The 21732-nt window shown below is 37.9% G+C and overlaps 5 protein-coding genes and 1 pseudogene across 7 annotated transcripts; 3 read left to right on the plus strand and 3 right to left on the minus strand.

Moving 5' to 3' along the window:
• Positions 1–3477: 3477 nt before the first annotated feature.
• LOC149406120 (auxin-induced protein 15A-like) lies at positions 3478–4009 on the minus strand. The gene has a single exon (XM_089616144.1). It carries the CDS (start codon positions 3920–3922, stop codon positions 3623–3625), a length of 300 nt encoding a protein of 99 aa, XP_089472270.1. The 5' UTR covers positions 3923–4009; the 3' UTR covers positions 3478–3622.
• Positions 4010–4725: 716 nt separating this feature from the next.
• On the plus strand, positions 4726–5360 carry LOC149406121 (auxin-induced protein 15A-like). The gene has a single exon (XM_089616137.1). The coding sequence runs from the start codon at positions 4821–4823 to the stop codon at positions 5118–5120; it is 300 nt and encodes a 99-aa protein (XP_089472263.1). The 5' UTR covers positions 4726–4820; the 3' UTR covers positions 5121–5360.
• A 652-nt stretch (positions 5361–6012) lies between these two features.
• Positions 6013–11853, minus strand: LOC149406122 (uncharacterized). 3 transcript variants are annotated; one of them, XM_089615831.1, is made up of 17 exons: positions 11671–11853; positions 11568–11604; positions 11347–11438; positions 10539–11092; positions 10143–10455; positions 9920–10066; positions 9745–9833; positions 9557–9649; positions 8967–9093; positions 8779–8843; positions 8500–8674; positions 7204–7398; positions 7066–7113; positions 6850–6996; positions 6644–6726; positions 6456–6571; positions 6013–6371 (listed from the first exon to the last, which is right to left on the minus strand). In XM_089615831.1, exons 4-17 carry the CDS (start codon positions 11087–11089, stop codon positions 6289–6291), a joined length of 2232 nt encoding a protein of 743 aa, XP_089471957.1. In that variant the 5' UTR covers positions 11090–11092; positions 11347–11438; positions 11568–11604; positions 11671–11853; the 3' UTR covers positions 6013–6288. The 3 variants fall into 3 exon arrangements, with proteins under 3 accessions (XP_089471957.1, XP_089471891.1, XP_089472026.1); XM_089615765.1 differs by having other exon boundaries at positions 11533–11604; XM_089615900.1 differs by lacking the exon at positions 11568–11604.
• A 2115-nt stretch (positions 11854–13968) lies between these two features.
• LOC149406123 (uncharacterized) lies at positions 13969–18952 on the plus strand. Its single transcript, XM_089610030.1, has 8 exons — positions 13969–14058; positions 14729–15354; positions 15450–16498; positions 16573–16648; positions 16744–16833; positions 16954–17289; positions 17422–17695; positions 18943–18952. The coding sequence occupies exons 2-8, from the start codon at positions 14745–14747 to the stop codon at positions 18950–18952; spliced, it is 2445 nt and encodes an 814-aa protein (XP_089466156.1). The 5' UTR covers positions 13969–14058; positions 14729–14744.
• Positions 18953–19091: 139 nt separating this feature from the next.
• LOC149406124 (auxin-induced protein 15A-like) lies at positions 19092–19444 on the minus strand (annotated as a pseudogene).
• An 832-nt stretch (positions 19445–20276) lies between these two features.
• On the plus strand, positions 20277–20855 carry LOC149406125 (auxin-induced protein 15A-like). The gene has a single exon (XM_089616175.1). It carries the CDS (start codon positions 20517–20519, stop codon positions 20814–20816), a length of 300 nt encoding a protein of 99 aa, XP_089472301.1. The 5' UTR covers positions 20277–20516; the 3' UTR covers positions 20817–20855.
• Positions 20856–21732: the final 877 nt, after the last annotated feature.

Genomic DNA, 21732 nt, shown 5'->3' on the forward strand with positions numbered 1-21732 from the left:
ACCAATCACACCAACCTGCAATACTTGACCACTTCAGATAATGCTCAAAGACAAACCATCAGAGTATCATTGGGAAAAACATGTGGCAAGTGCAAACCGCTTCATAGAGTATGGCAGCAAGGGTGGGTAATGCCAAAATCTGCAACACATAAACTCGATTTTGACTCGGGAACATTGAATATAGCTTCCAGCAAGAGAAAATGTGAGGATATTAGTACGTGTTTTGTTTTATACCTGTTTTTTGTTCTCGTCCATCTTAAAAGCGAGGGTCTGAATGGCCGCCACAGAAGGTCTCTGCACCTTTGCGTCTTGGTAGTCAAGAAGCTCAACAAGAGGAGGAATACCACCTTCGATTCTACACAAGCAAAAAAGACATTCACAACATAATCAGCAATTCCAGGAGATTTCATGGCTGAAACACAAATATATTTAAAAACCAAAGAAACAAATCCAACTCTTCTTTTTATCATGAACGAGATTGCTGATCGCATCGCCACATTGGTCAAACCTGCAAAGTCATCATTAACCATGGAAAAAAAAATCAGCACGAGTAACTCATAACCCATGCTGATTAATTAACTCTAAATTACGAATCTTACAATTGACTTTGTAATAGCCTTAGCCAGAGTCATTTTTTATCGGAAAACAAAAATCTCGCGTTCCTGGGAACATCTACAGAGAACGGGTATGATCCACTTCCATTTGCCACTGGAACCTACCATGTGCGTGTCTACTAGCAAATCGAAGAGATCAGTTACAAATCTTTATTTAAAATCTACAAAAAATTCAAGGTTCAAGCAAATACCAAATTGGCAATTTGGTATAGACTCCCACAGATCCACGCATTTCTTGATAAAATTTCTGCGATACAAACAAGGAATTAGTTTTCTTGGTACTTCGTGCAAGAAGTACGACACATAGAGTTTCGCATATGAGCTCCTACTCTGTAAAAAAACTCCTGATTATTCAAGTTAAGTTGGAAGAAAGAGTCTCACAAGCCCTGATCCCTCAAATGATGAATAAGGCCAGGGTTCGACACTAAAGACCTGCATTATTCAAAAAAGGGGATTGATTTGTATGGCTCCACTAATAACTGAGCTGCAATTGGAGAGAGAGAGAGAGAGAGAGAGAGAGAACCTGCATTTGGGGGTAATGGCGGTCACCCTTAAGAGCCGATGAACAACTCAGAATTAAACGACTATTTCAGAAGAAAGGCAGCGTTTACGTACCATTTTGGCGAGACTTTGGATAGAATCGTCTTTCTATGTTCTTCTTCTCCTTCTCCCTGAGACTACCAATCTCCTAAGCTCCCTCGTCGACTCGACTCTGTCAGTTTGGACAAATGTCCCGTCATATACCTCGTCAAAGAAATCTAGTATTAGTAATTGTATGAAGAATTATAGGCACGATATAATATTCCCAGTACCAAACTCCTAAATTCAATTACTCATAGAAATTATTTTGGGGAAAATAACAATACATATAATTCCAGCAAAAACAAAAATTAAAAATTAATACATATAGTTTTAAAAGAAAATATGTTGATTAGACTCCTCCCATAATGTTTGACTGAACCTAAAAAACAAAAGTCTAAACACACGGGCCGGCCTAACAACCTAACTCTAAAATAAAAAAAACCTAAAGCCAGCCAAACGTTTAGGGGAGAGGATAATCAACCAAATTATGTATATATATAAGTTTTAAAAAAAAGCAAGAAATTAGATGTAAGTTATTTTCCCTTAAATAACTACTGCAAGAATTGAACTAGGAGGTTATTGAGAACACATTAGTTATTGACATCATACATCAATTTCAGATTGTGCTCGCGCAGAGCGAGACAGGCTGGTCTTGATCGGCAGCGAGAATCATCCCAAACTTCTTCTTCGCCTTGATCGTGTCGTGGAGAAATATACCTAAAAAAAGATAAGATACATAAACATTTGACATTTTCCCTAATGTCTTTACAATGTACAGAGTTTTTTAAAATTAGTGAATCGGTCAAAGATTTTGTCACAAACCTATTCCCGAAATCAAATAGAAAAAGCGAGTCACAAACCCTAGGTCGAAAGTTAAAGAAACCTGACAGTGGGAAAGTTAAAGAAAAGCGAGTCACAAACCCTAGGTCGAAAGAGAAGAAACCTGACATTCGACAAAACCAAATCGGAGGAGCGTGGGCTTCGTGTCGTGGCTGCGAAGACGGCTAGGTTTCTCTCTCTCGCCGTTCTTCATCTCGTTCTTCATCGCCGTCGTCGTCGTTTCTCTCTCTCGATGGATTTCCACGATTGCGTGGTTTTCACTTCGATTCAGACGGCTAGGTTTTCGTTCGTCCAAAGATCAGGACAAGGAGAGAATTCTCGCTCTCTCTCTCAAAACCCTATTCTTCCTTTTCTATTTTTCTCTCTCTCTCTCCTTCCCTCGAGAAACTTATATGTATATATAGTCCCCGATCAAAATGTTTCCCAACGGTAAGAAAATCCCTTTCCTGATTTGGTTTTTGTTTCCCAATTTGGTCATGCAAGTCTTCTCTCTCTATCTCCGTTCCTTCCTACTTTCCTTTTTTCGATTTCCTTGGCGCTTAGCAATTTACTTTCGCGCTTAAACTCCCCTCGCGAATCTTCTTTGGGCCTCGGCCCATTACTAAGAAGTGGACTAGATTAATGGGCTTAGGCCTACCTGCCCTTAGTTACGTTGTTTCTGTTATATTAATTTCACTATCTTTTCCCTCAAAAAAAAAAAAAAAAAAAAAAAAAAAATTCACTATCTACAGCGATTTACAATTATATAATATGAGTAAAATATACATACGAATGTTCAATTTGATTCTAGCAATAAATTTCCCATTTCGATTTTACTGAAATATATCCATTATCAATGCTATTTTTTTAAAGAATTTGACACTAGTATTAGTATATAACAATTCATGCGTAGACAAATCATGATTATTAAAATCAATCTCTATAACTCAACAACTTGTTTCTTGACTCTCACGAAATACTCGAGATCTAAAAACTATCAATACGTGAAAAAGACCTTTAAGAGTGGAACTACGTCTTTTATAGAGGTCTATGAATGGGATGACAAGCTATGATATCTATAGCAAATATTCCGGTCAAAATAAATTATATAAAAACAAAGGAGTAAAAATCCTAAAAAGTATCCATAACCTTTCCAGGTACACAATTTATTTTGAATCCCCAAAGAAATATTATGAAAAGGTGCAATATTAATTAGGTCCAGATTATTCAATAAGTTACTCTCATAACTCTATTTCTTGTCTGGAAATAGTCTTGTTTAGAGGGTAGTGTTAAAAGAAGTAGTTGATGATTCGCTTGTCAAATTGAGAAATATTCATTTAATCCTACTTAATATCCGGAGATGTGGAGTAAAATTAAACGTTGGATGTCAAGCAAGACACAACCAAGCTAAATTAGTGATAAAAATAAGCGAGTTTGCAAGAATTAATCATTGTATAATTATTTTATTTTTTGAACGCTTCTCACATGGGAGCAATATTCAACAACTCCATATAGGAATGATAAACCATTATATACATTGTCGTAAACATCTATGATCTACAAAAAAAATTGTCATAGTGTAATAAACTAGATCTAATTATGAGGTATTAGTTGAAGTTTGAAATAAGATCAATGAATGTGTCTTCGCTGCAGGGAATCGTGAGACCTCCCATCGGGTGATCGAATCCATACTCATCTTCGGCTTGAACAAGCAATTCTTGAAACGAAGGTTGACTCAACAATGAGACCGGCACAACAAATCGCTTCTTTTCGTGTTCTCCAACGTAAATGGCAAAATGGCCTTTTGGGACATCCAACGCCATCGAATCAGCTTTGTTATGTGAATTGGAGAGAGACCTCGGAAGAAATTTCTTTGCTGGAACCACTCGAGGCAAACGGAAACCCATTTGTATATAGAAATAGTTATAACTTGTATAGAAAGATGAGCTAGCAGTGAGAGAGAAAATACAAGAAAAAAATGTTATGTTCTCTTTCTTAATGGGATTGTTGGAAAACATCAAAGAGTGTTGATACATATTTATATTAAAAACTGTAAAAGAAGGATATAATAGTTGGTTGACTGAGAGAGATATCACATGGGATTGTATTTCACATTCACATTTCAAATTATGAAACACTACATAGTCCCACTTGACCTTCTATCTTGATGTGAAACATCAAAGCTATCACATGTATGGTCTAGTACTTGATATGCATGGTCAATTACGTATATAGCTTAAGATTAGGCTCTCGATTAAAACGGGGGACTGATCACATGGTATTGTCCTCTTTGAAATTTTATAAATTCATAACCCAACATGTCCAAACTTGGTCTAGCCGTACGTAGAGGAACCACACGATAGATAGGTGATCATTTTTTGTGGATTGAAGAATATTATTTTCATTTGTAAATATGATTTTAATGGGGTCATGTAGTCACAATACCAACCTACCTTCAGACAATATCACGTTGCCATTCTGATATATTTCTAAGGAGGCAATGAAGAGGTTGAAGTGGGACACTAAATTCCAGTTGTTAATGTCAATCCATTAATTAGATTGAAGAGTTCAGAGACAGTCTCATGTGATTCCTTTCATTTTTTGTAGTCTCTCACTTGACCCACATATACATTCTTGTTCTACCACTGATTCATTAACCTTCCTTAGTGTATATATACAAGCATAAGTTTTCAGAGTTTCAAAACCATCAAACTTCATCACAGCAATTAATAACATTTCCTTTCTTCCTCACAATACTTTTAGATCTCTCTTCTCTCTATACAAAATTATAAAAACATAAAAAAAATGGGTTTCCGTTTGCCCCGAGTTGTCCCAACAAAGAAGTTTCTTCAGAGATCTCTCTCCAATTCAAGTACTAAATCCACTTCGGCTGCATTGGATGTCCCGAAAGGCCACTTGGCAGTTTACGTCGGTGACCACGAAAAGAAGCGGTTTGTTGTGCCGGTCTCGTTGCTGAGTCAGCCTTTGTTCCAAGAATTGCTTGTTCAAGTTGAAGATGAGTTCGGATTCGATCACCCCATGGGAGGTCTTACCATTCCTTGCAGTGAAGACGCGTTTATTGATCTCATTTCAGGCTTGAACTAATGCCTCATCATTTACACTAGTTTATTAAATTAGGACAATTTTGTAGAATAGATATCATTGCGCTGTATAGTTACTTTTTTTTCCTTCTCAATTCATTGTGGAGTAGATAAAAAAAAACATCTCCCATGATGAGAATGTTGAATGAACTATCAAAATAATAAATTCAAATTATATATGCACTTATATTTGCCATCAATTCTTCATTCTTGTTTTGAAAGTTTCATCTTAATTTGTATCTACAACGGATTACAACTAAATAATGGGTTTGTGGCTCATTTGGTTCCTAACCTTTTTTCGTTTTAGGCATTTTAGTCCTGAACAATTTTTAAGGAGCAAAGTCGTGATCGACCTTTTTTCTTTTGGCACAATTGTTACCTTCCGCTAAATAGTTGACGGAATTTTCACGTGTTTAAAGAAAGCTTGTTCTCAATATTTCGAAAGCGTATGCAAACTTGATGTAAAAAAAAGTTTGATGTGTCAATATACGCAGAGAAAAATAAGCGACAATTGTAATAGTTGACAGAATTTTCACGTGTTTAAAGAAAGCCTGTTCTCAATATTTCGGAAGCGTATGCAAACTTGATGCAAAAAAAAAAATTTGCTGTCAGTATAGGCAGAGAAAAATAAGCGACAATTGTGAGCTTTAATATGAATTTAGGCATCATATTCTCAAGATTCCGAATGGTTAATGCCCGACTACTTTCTAGTGGAGAATCACAGAGAAAAGTGAGGGAACTAACTAAGCTTAGTTCTTTAGAGCCAGACAAATTTTGAAAAGAAAGCCTAAACAAATGTTAATCTTGTAATTTTCTCAAATTAAAAATAAAGGCCATGGCTGGAAAAGGTTCAGATCTTTGACAACTAGCGAGCAAGATAATCCAACTAAAAGACGCACTCTCCAAGCAACTAGGAATAATTATTCCTACGCAGATTATTAACTTGTATACATGTAATAATTATTCCCCACGCAGATAAGCAAACATTTATGAAGGAAAAAAAACATTGATACATGATAAACTCAAGGCTTTGATGTATATAACTGACTATTTATGTTACTAAGACATTTAGTCTTTTATCACTCAACTGTTGTAAAGAATACAAGTCCTTTTCATTTCAGATCCCGGGTTTTTGGAAAAACGGAAAATCCGGGTCCGGAGCAACATTGCCTCTATGATTGCCTTGCTTCCTCTGTTTCAGCCTCTTCTTTTTTAGCGCCTAATCTCACAATATCTTCAACTAGTATTTTGCCATCTGTCGGAGTCAAATGTATGATTTATGGGTCAGAAATTGATATTCTAATACTCTTACGTATTGCCTTGAAAATATATTACTGACCTCTATCCTTGGAAAGGTTGGTGATAAGTTCTTGGATGCCCTCTTTTCCTAATGTGTCCTTCAGATACATAGCCGCCGATGCCACTTCTTCCGCGGTAACTTTCCCATCATAGTCCCTGCAATAAATTATTGAACACCATAATAAGACTGCTCTTCACATATACAAATTTTGAAAACGGATGACTTACTTGTCAAGCAATCTCCAGCGATCGCCAATTTTTGCATCAACATCGTCAATTTCTTTTTCGAGCTTCTGCAGCATAGCATCAACCTGGAATTTGCACGCAAGACAGTACAGTTCAGTTCAGTTACTTGGTACTGCATCGAGAATTGTGGGACTACCAAAATACATACCCAGTCCTTCTCCCAAAAAAAAAAAAAAAAAAAAACATACCCTGTCTACGAGCGCTGAAGAAACTTTGTCAACCAAAGTCGTCTCAGTGGTTTCATCACTGTCCTCCCTCGCAGCTTTGTATGCCTTTAAAGCTTCTTCTTCACCTTCAGTTCCCTCCTTCTCCACCACATCGTTATACAGCTTAATCTGAACATAAAAATATGTATCAGAGGACAGAACAATGATAAGCCAGACACGGCAAAAAATTTGGCTTACCTCCTTTTGGACAAGTCTCAAGAACTCTTCACGCTCCTTCGTGACAGACTGGATAGCAGACCCAAGATTAGAAATGTGTTTCATAGAGAAACAAAACAACAACAAAAAAAAAAACATATATTACTCTAAAATTCTTACCGATGCCGAGGCCAAAACAGCCAATGCACGGCTGAGTTCTGAAAGCTGCTCTTGCTTATCTAGCGTCTTTGCTTTTCCCTGTTCTTGCTTTTCTCTCGCTGTTGGAATAGTCATCTCTTCCAGAGCTATGTCTTTTTCTTTGGTAGCAGATTCCTTTAGCTTAGCTTGCTCTATTTCCTCTTTCTTTTCCTCGCTCTTCATGAAAAAACAAGTTGGAATTCAGGACTCGTGATAAAAAATAAAAATAAAATAAAATAAATAATACAGAACCAATTCTAGAGCACTTCTTCTTAAAACCTAGAGTTCCACACACTGCCAATAGACCTCCCATCGATCTTAGTTTTCTGGAAATAAATCTGTGTTCGGGTTTTTGCTGCACACAAGTCTGAGGTTAACAGCTTCAAAATGACACCAAATCTGTCCCCTGGAGTTCGGATTTCATATTTTTTTAGTTCCCTCTGTTACCCTTTCATCCTGCTGCTTTTACCGAGATCCTTCTTAGCATCAAGAGAAACATTAATAAGACCTTCCTTCGTCTTCCAAGCTGATGATACATATGATTCATCCAGTGGTCCTTATTATTGCATAAGCATCGTCTTCGGACTTTGTCTGCAGTTTGTTACTGTTTCTGGATCACTCTAGTTAACAATATTCTTTCCCTGCAATTTCTGGCCAAAACCCGAGCCGACACGAATTTTTTTTGCGATCTTTTGGTTTCCATCAAGGAACCTAGCTTGGTCCAGGGACTGGGGCAAAAGAAGATAATCCCGCCTCAAGGAATTTGTTCTTTTTTTTTTTTTTTGATAACCGTGGTGTCCGGGTTAGACCCGACTAATATCCACGAGGCCCTGGCATTATCGACCGGGAGACTACCCCAGTGGCCCCAATTGTTGCGTCCAGGGGGAATCGAACCGGGGATGTGCAAGATCCCAAGAATCGCCCTTACCACTAGACCAACCCCTTGGGGTTCTCAAGGAATTTGTTCTTAATTAAGCCTTCCCTTGCTTCTAGAGTTGAGTTCTCCAAACATCAACGATAACTGAGAACCCAACTCCAGAGAATTTCAGTAGTAACAGAACATTTTTCTTCAACAGAAAATGAACAAGTATAGTGGTTTTGATGAAGGGAAGCCGTGATCAAAAGTTTAATCACAAGTACAACCCAAGTTCAAAACTAGAGACTGAGTGCGGTTCAATGGAAAGAAGGAAGTGGAATAAAAAGGGGAGAGCATTTTTGCAACTCTTTCTAAAATGAGAAAGAAAGAAAAAAAAAAAAAAAAAAAAAAAAAAAACATACCTTGATTAGTTCTTCTTGCATTTCCAGGAACTCCAACTTTCTCCTCCTTTCTGCAACGGAGTCTTCAGATGGCAAAGAAGTAATTCCAACGGTGTCGACAACCTCGTCCGGGAGAGAGGACAGAGTAGCTTGGACAGCTTCCTCTGGCTTCACCTTACCACGCACCGAGAAGGCTCTGCAGAAATGGTTACCACAAAACAAAACAAAAAATTAAACAATTTAGAGGTTATACTGTCAGTCAAACAGTGAGATTATTATAAGTGACGTGTAAAAAATTACCTGGAGAGAATCAACAACGAAGAGGGCACTGAGTGGTTAAGAGATAAATCCAACCAAGCACGCAACTTCAAGGAGAGAAATTATAACATGCTTTAGTTATAATGTACCAAAAAAGTTAGTTTGCTATCACTTTTTCTGCGACTCGATGCAGAGATTTACTAGCAAAAAAAAAAAAACTAAGTAGCAACCTCTTCTCGCATTTCTTCAACTGAACGTGCGCCAATTATGCCACGTTCTCGACAGTCTTCAATAAGCTCTTTTTCTGAGAGGGACTCCAGTCCCTCTGATTGAATCATCTTATCATCATTCTTGATGCTGTCAAATTAGGAAGGAAAAAAATAAACAAATTTGTTGAAAATATCAGACTTCCGACAACTTCTAGAGGGCTATAACATACTCATACGACCTCTTTCCGGTGTCATTTGTGTTCTTTGTAACCACAGAAAAAATCTTATTATCCAAAAAGATTGTTAAGGCAAGTGAATTTCATCAAACACTTGTAAATGACCTCGCTAAACATTTAGTACCATAAATAAGAGGTAAACTATACTAGCTCTAAATGTTTTGTTGACAAAATTAGTCCTTGTTTATAAACTTGTCAACCAATCCAAACACAATAAAGCTAACAAAATGAGATAGTTTTTCAAGAGGGGTCACGAACCAGATTTAACACTTCTTACCGAAAAAAGAAACAATGCGCAACAGAAGCTGAAAAGCTAAACATCAGACCAAGAAGAAGACAAAATAATGACAGAATAGGAAATGAGAAGAATCTTACTGTTGCAGTCTTTTACGAAGCATATATCGCAAAACTGCATCGGTTCCGTAGGGCTGGATACCCATATATTTGCACATATTGACTAACCGCGGCCTGTTGGTTTGTAGTAACCAAAATGTTAATTCAGTGAATAACAACAGAACTGAATTATAGAATTCCAAATAAATTATGTCACAATTTAATATAACCTGCTTATGTTATCTAAGGTTAGCTCATCGTTGAAAAGCATGGCAAATCCTAAGATATCATCATTAGAAACCTGCTCTCCTTTCCTAACCTGTTACAGTAACAGACCAAAAATTTGTGAAATATATGTATGTAAATATATATGTACGTATGTATCATCATTTAAAAAAATTCTACCTTGTTCATAAATTCATCTAGATCTCCAGCCGTCTTCCTAATTTCTCCACTACGTGAGGTTTGGACTTCCTTGGCCATTTCTTTTACAGTGTCCTGAAGAAACTTGGCATACTCTATTCTCGCAGTTAGCTTTCTTTTCATCTCCTCCTACAAGATAAACGGCATCTTATAGTTGCCATACTAATGCAATCAACGCAGTTCATGGTTTCGAGAAAACCCGTACCTGCAATTTCATCTCGTCTTTGAAGGTTGAGGGTAACATGTTGGGGAACACTTTAAGGAACACGGGCAACAAGAACTCCATAAACGGGACGATGATAAAAATGGCAAAAGGAACGAGTCTGAAAATGTCGGCCGTGGTTCGCATGAGTTGCTTTCTCTCCCTTCTAGAAAGGCTCTTCCCGTTTGCGAGCTTGTGCAAAAGCCTCGAGCTGATTCTTATGTCGGCCCAGAGGAGTTTGGTGCCAAGCCAGTAGTGTTGCAGGACCGACTTGAACGAGTCCTTCCATTGATTAAGCTTCATCGCCCAATCCTGCCTGAAATATTTATCAACCTCATATATCAATCGGGGGTCTATTTGGAAAGTGACAATGAACGATCCGAAGAGAAGCTCAAAAACCTGCTCATGGAAGCGACGGCTCTCAGAGCCGGACCGATGCCCAGAAGCCGAGCCCAGACTCTCGTTAACAGAGACTTATCGCTCTTCGGCAGTGACTCCTGAACCTGTTTGACCTTAGCTTTAGCTTTCGCCGTGGTCAAACTTTCGACGGCCTGATCACACTCCTCGGGTGACGGTTCCTTTTTCTGTTCAGGGGCGTTTTGGTCATTTCCGTCTTCCCGTTGTTGACCGGCCGTGGCTGTCGACGCGTATCGAATGAACTGTGAGCCCAGTGAAGGAGAGACAAAGCACCCCTTTCCGAATCCATTGTTGAAATCTGATGGTCTGAAGAACTTAGGGCTTAAATATCCTTCGACCACCACTGTGAAAGCCGACTGTGCGTTCGCAGGAATCGAAATGGCATCTCTGTTTTCCCTGCTGAAATCTTTAGCTGTTTGATACTTGGATTCATTGTTCGATAGCTCGGGCTCGTGACTACGAATCAAACAAGCAGGGTGACTTAAGTGATGAGATATTTGTCTCTTTCTTCGCAATATTGCTCGTGAAGCCATTCCCTGGAATGAGAAAAAACAGATGAGATTCCAAGGGATTTTGACACCACTTTGCAGGTTTGGATTCGAGACAAAAGACCTTTTCTTTTCCATTTACTTTTATTCAGTTTCAATTTATAAAAATAAAATAAAAAAAGAGTAAAATATCCTTTTGCATATCCCCTAAAACTTCCAAGTTCTAACTAAAACCCACGACAAAGATACCATAACCCCCAAAATCAAATTACACGGATAAAAAGCTAACCATATAAACAAACCTTGAATATCACCAGCTATATTATTTACCACGTCCTTAGGTGCAATTTAGTCTCTCCACTTCATCAGCTTCTCTGACTCCAAATTCAACAACCTAATAATGCAAGACCAACTTTCAACTCCAACTTAATTATAACTAAGTAAAAACGATTTCGAGTCAATGCAAAGAACAAAACAAAAGAACAAACTTTGTGAGTAATGAGTTGACATTGGTTTCCCTTACTAGAAATCATCACCCACAGCGGCTCCGCCTCGGCGCTCTTCGTGAAAGGAAAGAGATGAAATTAGGTTAGCATAAACATCAGAACTTCGATTCTGAGACTTACCGGAGAAGGAGCGAATCCGAGATGGACGGAGAAACTGAGTCGATCGTCGTGCTTCTTCGTGGTTGACGGTGGTTTTCCGCGAAGACGATGGAGTTGGTTCGCAACGATCTGAGATTTGGGGATTTTGGTGAGAAATGGGAGTTGTGGAGAGTTTCAGGGGGTTTATGGACACGAAAATGAAAAGAAGGAAAGAAAAGAGATTTAGGGGTTAAATTTGACTAAATTCGATATTACTCTAAAATTAATTACATCACAAAATGTCATAGCTATTTTTATTACTTACTTTTTTATTAATTTTTTAAAAATAAACATAATATATATATATATATATATATATATATATATATATATATATATATTATATTCGTACCGCAAGAGCAAAAAAATATACATCAAAATTTTTATAACCGTATTTTTTTTATGTGAAAAGTTTATGAAATTCTATTGAGATATTTATAGTTATTCGTCATGTAACTATAAATAAAATAAGATATTCCATCAAATATCTTTTTTTTTAATACTGTGCATATGTAAAGAAGCACAGCTCGGTTTTATTTTTAAGGGCTAGCTCGGTTATTTCGAAGGTTACTATTTGTCTTTATCAATAATATTCAACCATTTATTATTTATTGTTCGCATATTATTTGAAATATTTTGTTATAATTATTACAATTTTATTATTAATTCGAATCTCACTGAAGAGAATTGTCAAATATTATAAGAAGGAAAAAAAATAGAGGTGACACTTCTAATCCAGTCACCGAGATATTGGGCGTGTTTGGCACAGCTTTTTTAAGCCTGTTTTTGTTGTTAGCAAAAACCAAACTGCAATCTTACTGTTTGGTAAAACAGTTTTTAGAAAAAATTTCAAAAACGATTTTAAAAATTGTACATGAGTCACAAAAGCTAAGAATCTTAGCTTTTAGAAAAAGCGTTTTTGTATCTGATATAAAATTACTTTAATATCCTCACGTGATTATCCATAGCACTGTTAAATATTTATTTTATGTCTATTTTAGTCTTTTTACTATAATATATTTATTTTACCAAACGCTAAATCAGTTTTTGTTACCAGCAACAACTGTTTTATAAACAGTTTACCAAACACCTTGTCAGTTTTTGAAAAAAACAGTTTTTTTCAAAAACTTAATCTAAAAGCACTTTTTTTTAAAACAAAGCTGTGCCAAACGATGTCATTAATAACTCGGTCCTCTAAAATTAAAAACTTAAACTATGTATTTTTTCTTCTTTTAAAGCACAACAAAGTTTAATTAGTGAATACAATGTTTGTATGAAATTCAAAGTTCCAAATGTCATTTTCAATCCATTTTTCAAGGATCTAAAACCTCAATCCATTTTTAGTCTCCTTATTTACGAAAAATGGACAATTTAATGAAAAATCATACGAAAAAATTATAGAAAAGAACAACTTATTTACCGTTTGCTATGAAAAATCGACGTCGATAAAAAAATAGCACGAAAATAATGTTGCATAATATATTAAATATACATATATATATACATATATATCTTTCAATTTTAATTTTTCAATATATACGATATGTAAGTTGTAGTGATATCTATACATTTATTCATATTTTTTTAATATATATTTATTCTTATTTTATTTTATTTAATATATATTCTACATATCAAGTTATATAATTTAGAAATATCCATGTTTATATATGTATTAAACATGGGTAATATATATTCGATGATGTAAATTATTAGCTTTTTATTTATTTATAAATATCCGTTTTTATAATTTCATTTTCTTTTTATGCTTAATTAATTTCGTATGCGTAGTAATATAAATAAAATAGACTATTGAAAAGTGTAGCATATAATTAAAATGTTTTATTAGTAAATTTTTATTTGTATGCATTTATATATAGTTTTTTATGTTATACATAGCATTTGTCTAGGAACCATAAAATATTTATAAATAAATACTTTATTACCAAATATAATGCATTGGTGGAGCTGCTAGACTCTTAGATAACTGACTTACGCGTCTCGAGCAAGGATTGAAAAACCGGGGGAACCGGACGGGAACCGGTCCGGTTCCCCCTTTTTGAAGCTAACCGGCACCGGAACCACCAAAACCGGAGTTTTCCGGTGGTTCCGGGGGAACCGGACCGGGATCCGGGTGGGAACCCGGTTCCCATTTCCCGGCCCGGTTCAGTTAAAAAAAAAGGAAAACCCGGCTATAAAAGCCCGGATCCCGTTTTTAATTCTTCATTCGCGTCGGTTTTAGGTCACGAGCTTCCCGACGCCGCGCAGCCCAAATCTTCCCAGATCCCGGTCGGATCCCGCCAAGCCGGCCTCTTCCCGACGCGAACACGGCCAATTCTCACGACTTCCCGCCGGTTCCCGCCCTTCCCGGTGAGGATCCCGTCCTTTTTGAGTTTTTTTATGATTTTGAGTTTAAATCTTGAAATTTGTTGATGATTCTTGAAGATTAACTATAATTTGATAGTTATGACTACTTAGTGAGCATGAATGTAGTTTTTATTTAGAGTTTGTGTTGATGTTTGTAATTTTTTTGTATTTAATGATTTAATCCGAATTATTTATTAATTTTGGGATTAGTTAGTGATGATTAAGCTTATGTAAACTTGTTTATTGATTTATGAAGAAATTGTTATGAATTGTTTTTAATTTTAGAGTTTGTGGTGATGTTTATAATTTTTTTGGTAATTAATCCGAATTATTTAGTAATTTTGTGATTAGTTAGTGATGGTTAAGGTTATGTAAACTTGTTTATTGATTTATGAAGAAATTTTGTGACTTGTTTTTAATTTTAGAGTTTTTGTGTTGATGTTTGTAATTTTTTTGGATTTGATCCGAATTATTTGATAATTATGTGATTAGTTAGTGATGATTAAGGTTATGGATTATGATGAACTTGTTTATTGATTTATGAAGAAATTTTGTGACTTGTTTTTAATTTTAGAGTTTTTGTGTTGATGTTTGTAATTTTAGAGTTTTTGTGTATATTACAAGTTGATAATTAGTTAGTGATATTGTGTAAATGTTATTTGTTCATTTGTAGATTACAAGTTGCAAGAATGTCGGCCCCCGACCCAGCTAGGAAGTATTGCACACCTATTCCCGGGAAAAGTAGCGGCCACAAGTGCATATTTTGCGAGCACAATATGGGAGGTGGCGGCATCACGAGAGTGAAAAACCACCTAGCCCATGTAGACCCAACGAGGAGTGTCAAATTCTGTGAGAAAGTCCCTCCTGAAGTGAGAGAAGAGATGCAAGCTTTACTTCAAGGCAATGTCGTAAAAAAGAAGAACAAAAAGTCGTTGGACGCTACGCTTCAAAAGACATTGACTAAGAATGTCGGCGTGGAAGAATCAGACGAAGAAGACTACGAAGCGCAATTACGAGCAGCTATGAAGAGGTCAAGACAAGAGGCGGCTAAGACGGAATGGGAGGCTCGGATGATGTCGGGGCCCGGCAGTGGTTCTACGGCAAAATCTCCACCAGCTGCTCCGTCATTATATAAGTCAGCGAGTGCGAAGCAAACAAAAATCGATGAGATCGTGGATCCGAAGAAGAGAACGTGGCTCGGAAGGCACATAACAAAATTCTTTGTTCACCAACATGTGCCGGCGAGTAAGGCCGCCTCGCATGAGTTCAAAAACATGATAGCGTCCGCTCAAGACTTGGGTAATCCTCAATTTGTGATAAGTAATTTTATTTTCATATTGTCGAATCGCATGTGTTCTTGAAACGTTAACATGATGTATATTGACATATTGCAGGTCCAGGCGTTCCTATACCAACTCCGTATGAAATTCATAACAAATACCTCGATATGGAGGTTGCAGATGCGGAGAACTACCTTGACGAACAAAAGAAGCGGTGGGTAAAATACGGCTGCACCATACTCACTGATGGTTGGACGGGGCCGACCAGACTGAGCATCATAAACATTATGGTTTATTGTGCTGGTGCAACGGTGTTCTTAAAGTCCGTTGATGCATCAAAGCACACGAAAACAGGGGAGTACATCTACGGAATACTGAGGTCAGCGCTAAAAGAAATCGGAAGACAGAATGTCGTCCAAGTTGTGACCGACAACGGTTCGAACTACAGGAGTGCCGGGTTGAAATTACAACGCAAGTACCATGTGTACTGGACACCTTGCGCTGCACATTGTCTAGATCTGATGTTTGAAGATATTGGGAAGAGAGATAGTGTTAAGCAAACTATCAAATCTGCGAGGGATGCGACTAAGTTCATCTACAACCACGGCACTGTGTTGTCCAAGTTACGGGAGACATCCCCAGGTGAAATCATCCGTCCCGGCGCAACAAGATTTGCCACAAACTACCTAGCTCTCAGAAGTCTCCGAGAGAAGAGAGCTGCGTTGAGGACGATGTTCAGTAGTCAATGGTGGGATGATTCCAAATTGAGTGCAACTCCTACAGGTACATCCATAGTCGAGATTTGTTTAAATCCCAGATTCTGGCATTCGGTGGACGAAGTGTGTGCCATATTCGAGCCGATGTACACCACTCTTCGATTAGTGGACACTGAGGTGCATCCCACGATGGGATTACTATATTACGTCTTCCACGAGATGAGAAAGAAGTTGGAAGGGATGAATGGGAAGAAATGGGTTGTCGACATCGTGAACCACAGATGGAGTACTCAAATGGAACATCCACTACACATTGCAGCTTTCTTCCTAAATCCAAAGTTGCTGTTTAACCCGGATATCCACATGGACAATACCCACATGGCAGCTGTGACAAGGGTGTTCGACTTCTTGCATCAGGATCTTGATGGGTCAACTCTTGGGAGAGAGGTATAAAACTATAAATTGTTACAAGCTATATCACATTATGAATATACGAGTCTTATTTGATTTTCTAATTACAGTTAATCGCATTTCGAGACGCTCGAGGGGACTTCTCACAACGAAGTGCTGTTTCGGCACGAGGCACCCTTTGTGCAAGTAAGTTTGTGAGATGAATTGTATGCATTAAGCCATTAACTATGTCATGGAATGGTAATAAATGACATGATATGATTTATGTCACATGATTGCAGGTGAGTGGTGGGAGCTTTACGGAAATTGGACCCCGACTTTACAGACGTTGGCTATTCGAATTTTGTCACAAACTGCATACGCCTCCGCTTGTGAGAGGAATTGGAGTACATTTGCCCTCGTCCACACAAAACAAAGGAACCGTCTAGCGTACGGCAGACTCGAGAAGCTTGTTTTCTGCTCGTACAACATGAAGTTGCAGCTCCGAGAAGCAACTCGGATTCACGACAACAACCTCAACCCCCTGGATCCTTTGGATATCATCGAACGAGCTTTCGAACGCTCGGGGAACGACAATGAGGGAGACGACGAAATGCTCCGCTGGATTGACGAAGTTCACATGGACGACGTCAACCAGAACCCGGATCCGGCAGTAGCTGAAGCGGCTCGAGATATTGGACTTGATCCGGAGCGAGTGCTGAACGAGGACGTCCAACCTCAACGCGGATCCGGAGACAGTTCGGGTTCAGATGGCGGAGGTTCAAGCCGTAGATCAAGCGGAGCAGGTGGAGGTGCAGGTGACGGTGGATCAGGGGGAGGTGCTGGAGGTTCCTATCGGTCTGGGGGTTCCTTTACTGCTTGAGGCACCTCATTTGGTGATGTCGGCGGTTCTCAGCTTGGATACGCACCATCGCAAGAAGATTTTGATCGTCTTCATCACCCTGCCTTTTTTGATTCAGGATACGGGCGCGGAGGTCAGGGCGGAGGTATGAATGATGCCATGTCATTTACGTCTAGCAATGACGTTGATGACTTGTCCTACAACTTCGGATCGGTATCAATTGGTCCTCAAGGCACAGAGTCATCTTATGATGACGGATCTTCCAGTTACAACTACCAGGACTCCTATGCATCAAGTTACGCTCCCGAAACGGTGCAACCAGTTCCAGGTTATCCCCTCCACTCCATGACTGTTGGTTCATCTCAGTATGAGTACGACTATCACTTGAACAGGTACTTTAGTGCATATGCTCATTACATGACTTGGTATGATTACTGTATGACCGCTGCATACGGTCGCTTTGAGTAGTCATTTGTATCCCTCCTATGTTGAATTTGTTGAACAATAGTATTTGGTAGATTGTGTTGAACTTTATCATTTTGGTTATTGAACTTAGTTTTTGTTGTGTTTGTAATTTGGTAGTGTGTTGAAACATTGTACACTATTTTTAATTTTATGAATTTTATCCTACGTACTTTGTATGTTTTTTTGTATATTTCTTTTCTGAATTCCCCTCGGTAAATACCGGTATTTGACGGTATTCCTCTACGGTAACAGTAAGTTCAACGGTACCGGTTTCCTTTTTTTTTTTCTCGCTTCCCCCGGTATTCATTTACGGTACGGGCGGTTCCCCCTAAATTCGAAGGCTCGGAACGGTAACGGTAACGGTATTTCGATCCTTGGTCTCGAGTTCTATTTTCTGCTCACACATCATTACATTAAATTTTTAAAATACGACATACAAATGAAAAACGATAAAAATCGAAAAAAAAAAAAAAAAAAACCGATGATTGACAAACGACGTTAATCGGAGAAAACATCATAAAAACGACGAAAATGGAGAAAAAAAGAAAATGACATTTATTACCCCTACTTTGATATTGGTAGGCTTTTACACCTTTTTCATTTTTTCCTTTTAAAAATGCCCCACATTTACATAAAATTTTACACAAAAAGGGAATAGGTTTGGAAACAAAAAGAAAATAGGACATAGATGTCTACCGCTGGAAAAAAAAAATGAGGCAATCCAGTCCATTTCCCACGAAAATTGGAGAAAAAATGGTAAAAAAAATGGCAGATAAACGAAAACGACGACAATCCTCGAAAGACAACAAAAACGGAAAACGGCGAAAATTGGAATAAACGACGAACGACTGACGAGAAACGACATAAAAAGAAAAACAACGGAAATCGACAAGAAAATGACAACGAAACAATAAAATGACACTCACATGTAAACGGCGACAATCATAGAAAAACGATAAAAAAAAAAACATAAAACGACAAACTACGAAACAACGACAACCTGAAAAACGACTGAAAAATGAAAAACGATTCAAATCGGCGAAAAACGTCGATGAAAAGAAGAATATGCATTATGATGATCGCAAGTGTCTCGATACCAAGGTTTCATGTGAAATTCGATGATAATCCGAGAAATTTGAAAGTTTACTGTGAATTGAGCATTCTCGTATTATAGAATGATATAGACAAATTTAACTTGTTATTTTGATTGTTCATTCAACATTCTCATCCTGGGAGCTATTTTTATCTACTCCGCAGGATTAAAAAATAAAAATAAAAGTATCTATACATTGTACCACGTGCATTGTACTGATAACGTTTATGTATTCTACAAAATTGTCCTCGTGTAAATAAACTAGTCTATATTATGAGGCATTAATTTAAGCTTGAAATGAGATCAATAAACGCATCTTCACTGCAGGGAATGGTAAGACCTTCCATGGGGTGATCGAATCCGAACTCGTCTTCAACTTGAACAAGCAATTCTTGAAACGAAGGTTGACTCAACAACGAGACTGGCACAACAAATATTGCTTCTTTTCATTGTCTCCAACGTAAATTGCAAAATGACCTTTTGGGATATCCAATGCCATCAAACCGACGTTGTTACTTGACTTCGAGGAAGACATTTGAAGAAATTTCTTTGCTGGGACAACTCGGGGCAAACGAAAACCCATTTTTTTTTATAGGTATGGTTAAAATTTGTGTAGAAAGAAGAGCAAGTGAGAGAGAAAATACAAGAAAAATGTTATACGCTATTTTTTAATTGGGTTGGTCGCAAATATCCATCTTTATATTATAAACTACTAGAAAAGAATGATGAATAGAGTGATCTGAATGAGTGGTAGAGCAAGATGAAAGCCTTAAATAGTTGTCTTCTAAATACAAAACTTCCTCATTCACACGTGTCAATGGAACACATAGTCCCACTTCACCTTCTTCTTCGTTGCGATTGAAACATCAAATAAGTTATTAGTGGACTCATAATCTTTCTTATATACACTACAATATATCTGGGGACTTTGTGTTAGATATGATTTAATGACAATTGCAGCTCACATGGTTGGTCTAGTGCTTGATACAGATAGTTAATTCCAAACAGATTGAGATTAGGCTCTTATTCAAAATTGGGTCTATTTATAAGAAGTAATAATCAGTGTGATCACGTGGTATTGTCCTCTCTATCTTGATACTCATCATCCTCTCGGAAGTGAAATTGCATAAATATATAACCCAACATGTCCAAACTTTGTCTAGCGAACAGAATTATATCTGAAAACTAGTTATTAAGATAAAATGCCGGCCATGAGTGATTTAAGTGGATTAAAGACTATTTTTATTTGTTTATAATTTTTTTAGTTTATAGATGGGGTCATATGTGTAATCACAATATCACATATGTATATTCACCAGCTATATAATCTAATTTTGATATATTGCTGAAGAGATAATAAAGAGGTTTAAGTGGGACATTTTAAATTCCAGTTGCAATGTGAGAGTAAAGAGTTGGGAGATAGTCCCATGTGATCTCTCTCATCTCTTCTAGTCTCTTGACCCACTTACAAAGCCATTCTCGTTCTAACACTCATTTTAATCCAAAGAGATATCATTTCCTAGCATTCTTTCTTTAGTGTATATATATACAAGCATAAATCTTTAATGTTTCAAAACCATCAAGCCAATTCATCACAACAATAACATCCTTTGTTCTCACAGTATATTTTGATCCTTCTCTCTCTCTACTCAATAATGGGTTTCCGTTTGCCTCGAGTTGTCCCAGCAAAGAAGTTTCTTCAGAGGTCTCTCTCCAATTCAAGTAACAAATCCGCTTCGGTTTCATTGGATGTGCCGAAAGGTTATTTTGCAGTTTATGTTGGCGACCATGAAAAGAATCGATTTGTTGTTCCGATCTCGTTGTTGAGTCAACCTTCATTCCAAGAATTGCTTGTCCAAGCTGAAGATGAGTATGGATTTGATCACCCCATGGATGGTCTAACCATTCCATGCAGTGAAGACAAATTTATTGATCTTATTTCAAGCTTGAATTAGTGCCACATGAATTAGACAAGCAAGTTCATTAGGCTACGACAATTTTTTTTTTGAGGAAAAGGCTAGGGGCCAATCTATTAGATAATGGGTATAACACCCGCAAATACAACATCAGACCTTCTTGAAACAATGAACAAAAAGGATCGAAATCGGACAAGATCTGCCGTTAACGCGAACGATAACGCCAAATACAAGTAATAGCCCAATTTGTGCATCACGTGCACAATGAAAAAAGAGCATTCAAGCCCTGTCAGAAAACCCTTTATGGAAAGTGGAGAGATCCATCCAACCGCGGTCCGCTGAACATGTTAAAGAACGGTCTTCAGTCTGTATAGGCAAAGCTCTAACAGATATCCACAAAAGGGATGGTGGACAACGGCTAATCCGATTCCAATAGATATGTAGTCATAAAACAGACAGGAAAATAAACCAGTGACAACAAGATTAAACAAACTAAACACACGAAAAAACAGGTAAAAATCCAAGCTATACCCTCTCAGCCCCATACAAACAACCACCACCCACACGGCGCCGCCGGAAAACAAATCAGAGCATAGGTCTCTGGGGTCCACCACCACCACCGAGAAAAGCCCCACAGCAGAGCCACAGTTGCAACCTCCTCCGAGGGGGGCGGAGCTCACGGCCGAGGCCCACACGCAAAGGACGACGTCAACCTGCCCAAGATCTGAAGGAGAATCACCATGCCGACCTGAAATAAGAGACAAGAAGTGCAGGCTCCGACGGAGCTCACCGGAGAACACCAAAAGGGGAGGAAGGCAGGGGAAGAGAAAAGCCATTGGATGGAAAATGGGTAAACTAAAAGCAAAAGTAAAAGAAGTGCCTCCCCCCGGCCGGAACTTCACCGCTGGTCGGACCAGGGCAAAATTCCGGCGGCTCCGGGGGGAGCGACGGCTGA

The sequence above is a fragment of the Urtica dioica genome, chromosome 1, assembly GCF_054948205.1.
Source record: "Urtica dioica subsp. dioica isolate 48M chromosome 1, U.dioica_male_clone48M_v1_H2, whole genome shotgun sequence".
Taxonomy (NCBI): domain Eukaryota; kingdom Viridiplantae; phylum Streptophyta; class Magnoliopsida; order Rosales; family Urticaceae; genus Urtica; species Urtica dioica.

Coding starts and splice junctions, on each gene's coding strand:
- LOC149406120 (XM_089616144.1), bottom strand. CDS start 3,922: ATGGGTTTCCGTTTGCCTCGAGTGGTTCCAGCAAAGAAATTTCTTCCG.
- LOC149406121 (XM_089616137.1), top strand. CDS start 4,821: ATGGGTTTCCGTTTGCCCCGAGTTGTCCCAACAAAGAAGTTTCTTCAG.
- LOC149406122 (XM_089615900.1), bottom strand. CDS start 11,089: ATGGCTTCACGAGCAATATTGCGAAGAAAGAGACAAATATCTCATCAC. Junction 8,844..8,966: donor TTGAAGAAATGCGAGAAGAG/GTTGCTACTTAG, acceptor CTCTCCTTGAAG/TTGCGTGCTTGGTTGGATTT. Junction 7,399..8,499: donor TGCAAGAAGAACTAATCAAG/GTATGTTTTTTT, acceptor TTTTTCATGAAG/AGCGAGGAAAAGAAAGAGGA.
- LOC149406123 (XM_089610030.1), top strand. CDS start 14,745: ATGTCGGCCCCCGACCCAGCTAGGAAGTATTGCACACCTATTCCCGGG. Junction 15,355..15,449: donor AGCGTCCGCTCAAGACTTGG/GTAATCCTCAAT, acceptor GACATATTGCAG/GTCCAGGCGTTCCTATACCA. Junction 17,290..17,421: donor ATCAGGGGGAGGTGCTGGAG/GTTCCTATCGGT, acceptor TTTTTGATTCAG/GATACGGGCGCGGAGGTCAG.
- LOC149406125 (XM_089616175.1), top strand. CDS start 20,517: ATGGGTTTCCGTTTGCCTCGAGTTGTCCCAGCAAAGAAGTTTCTTCAG.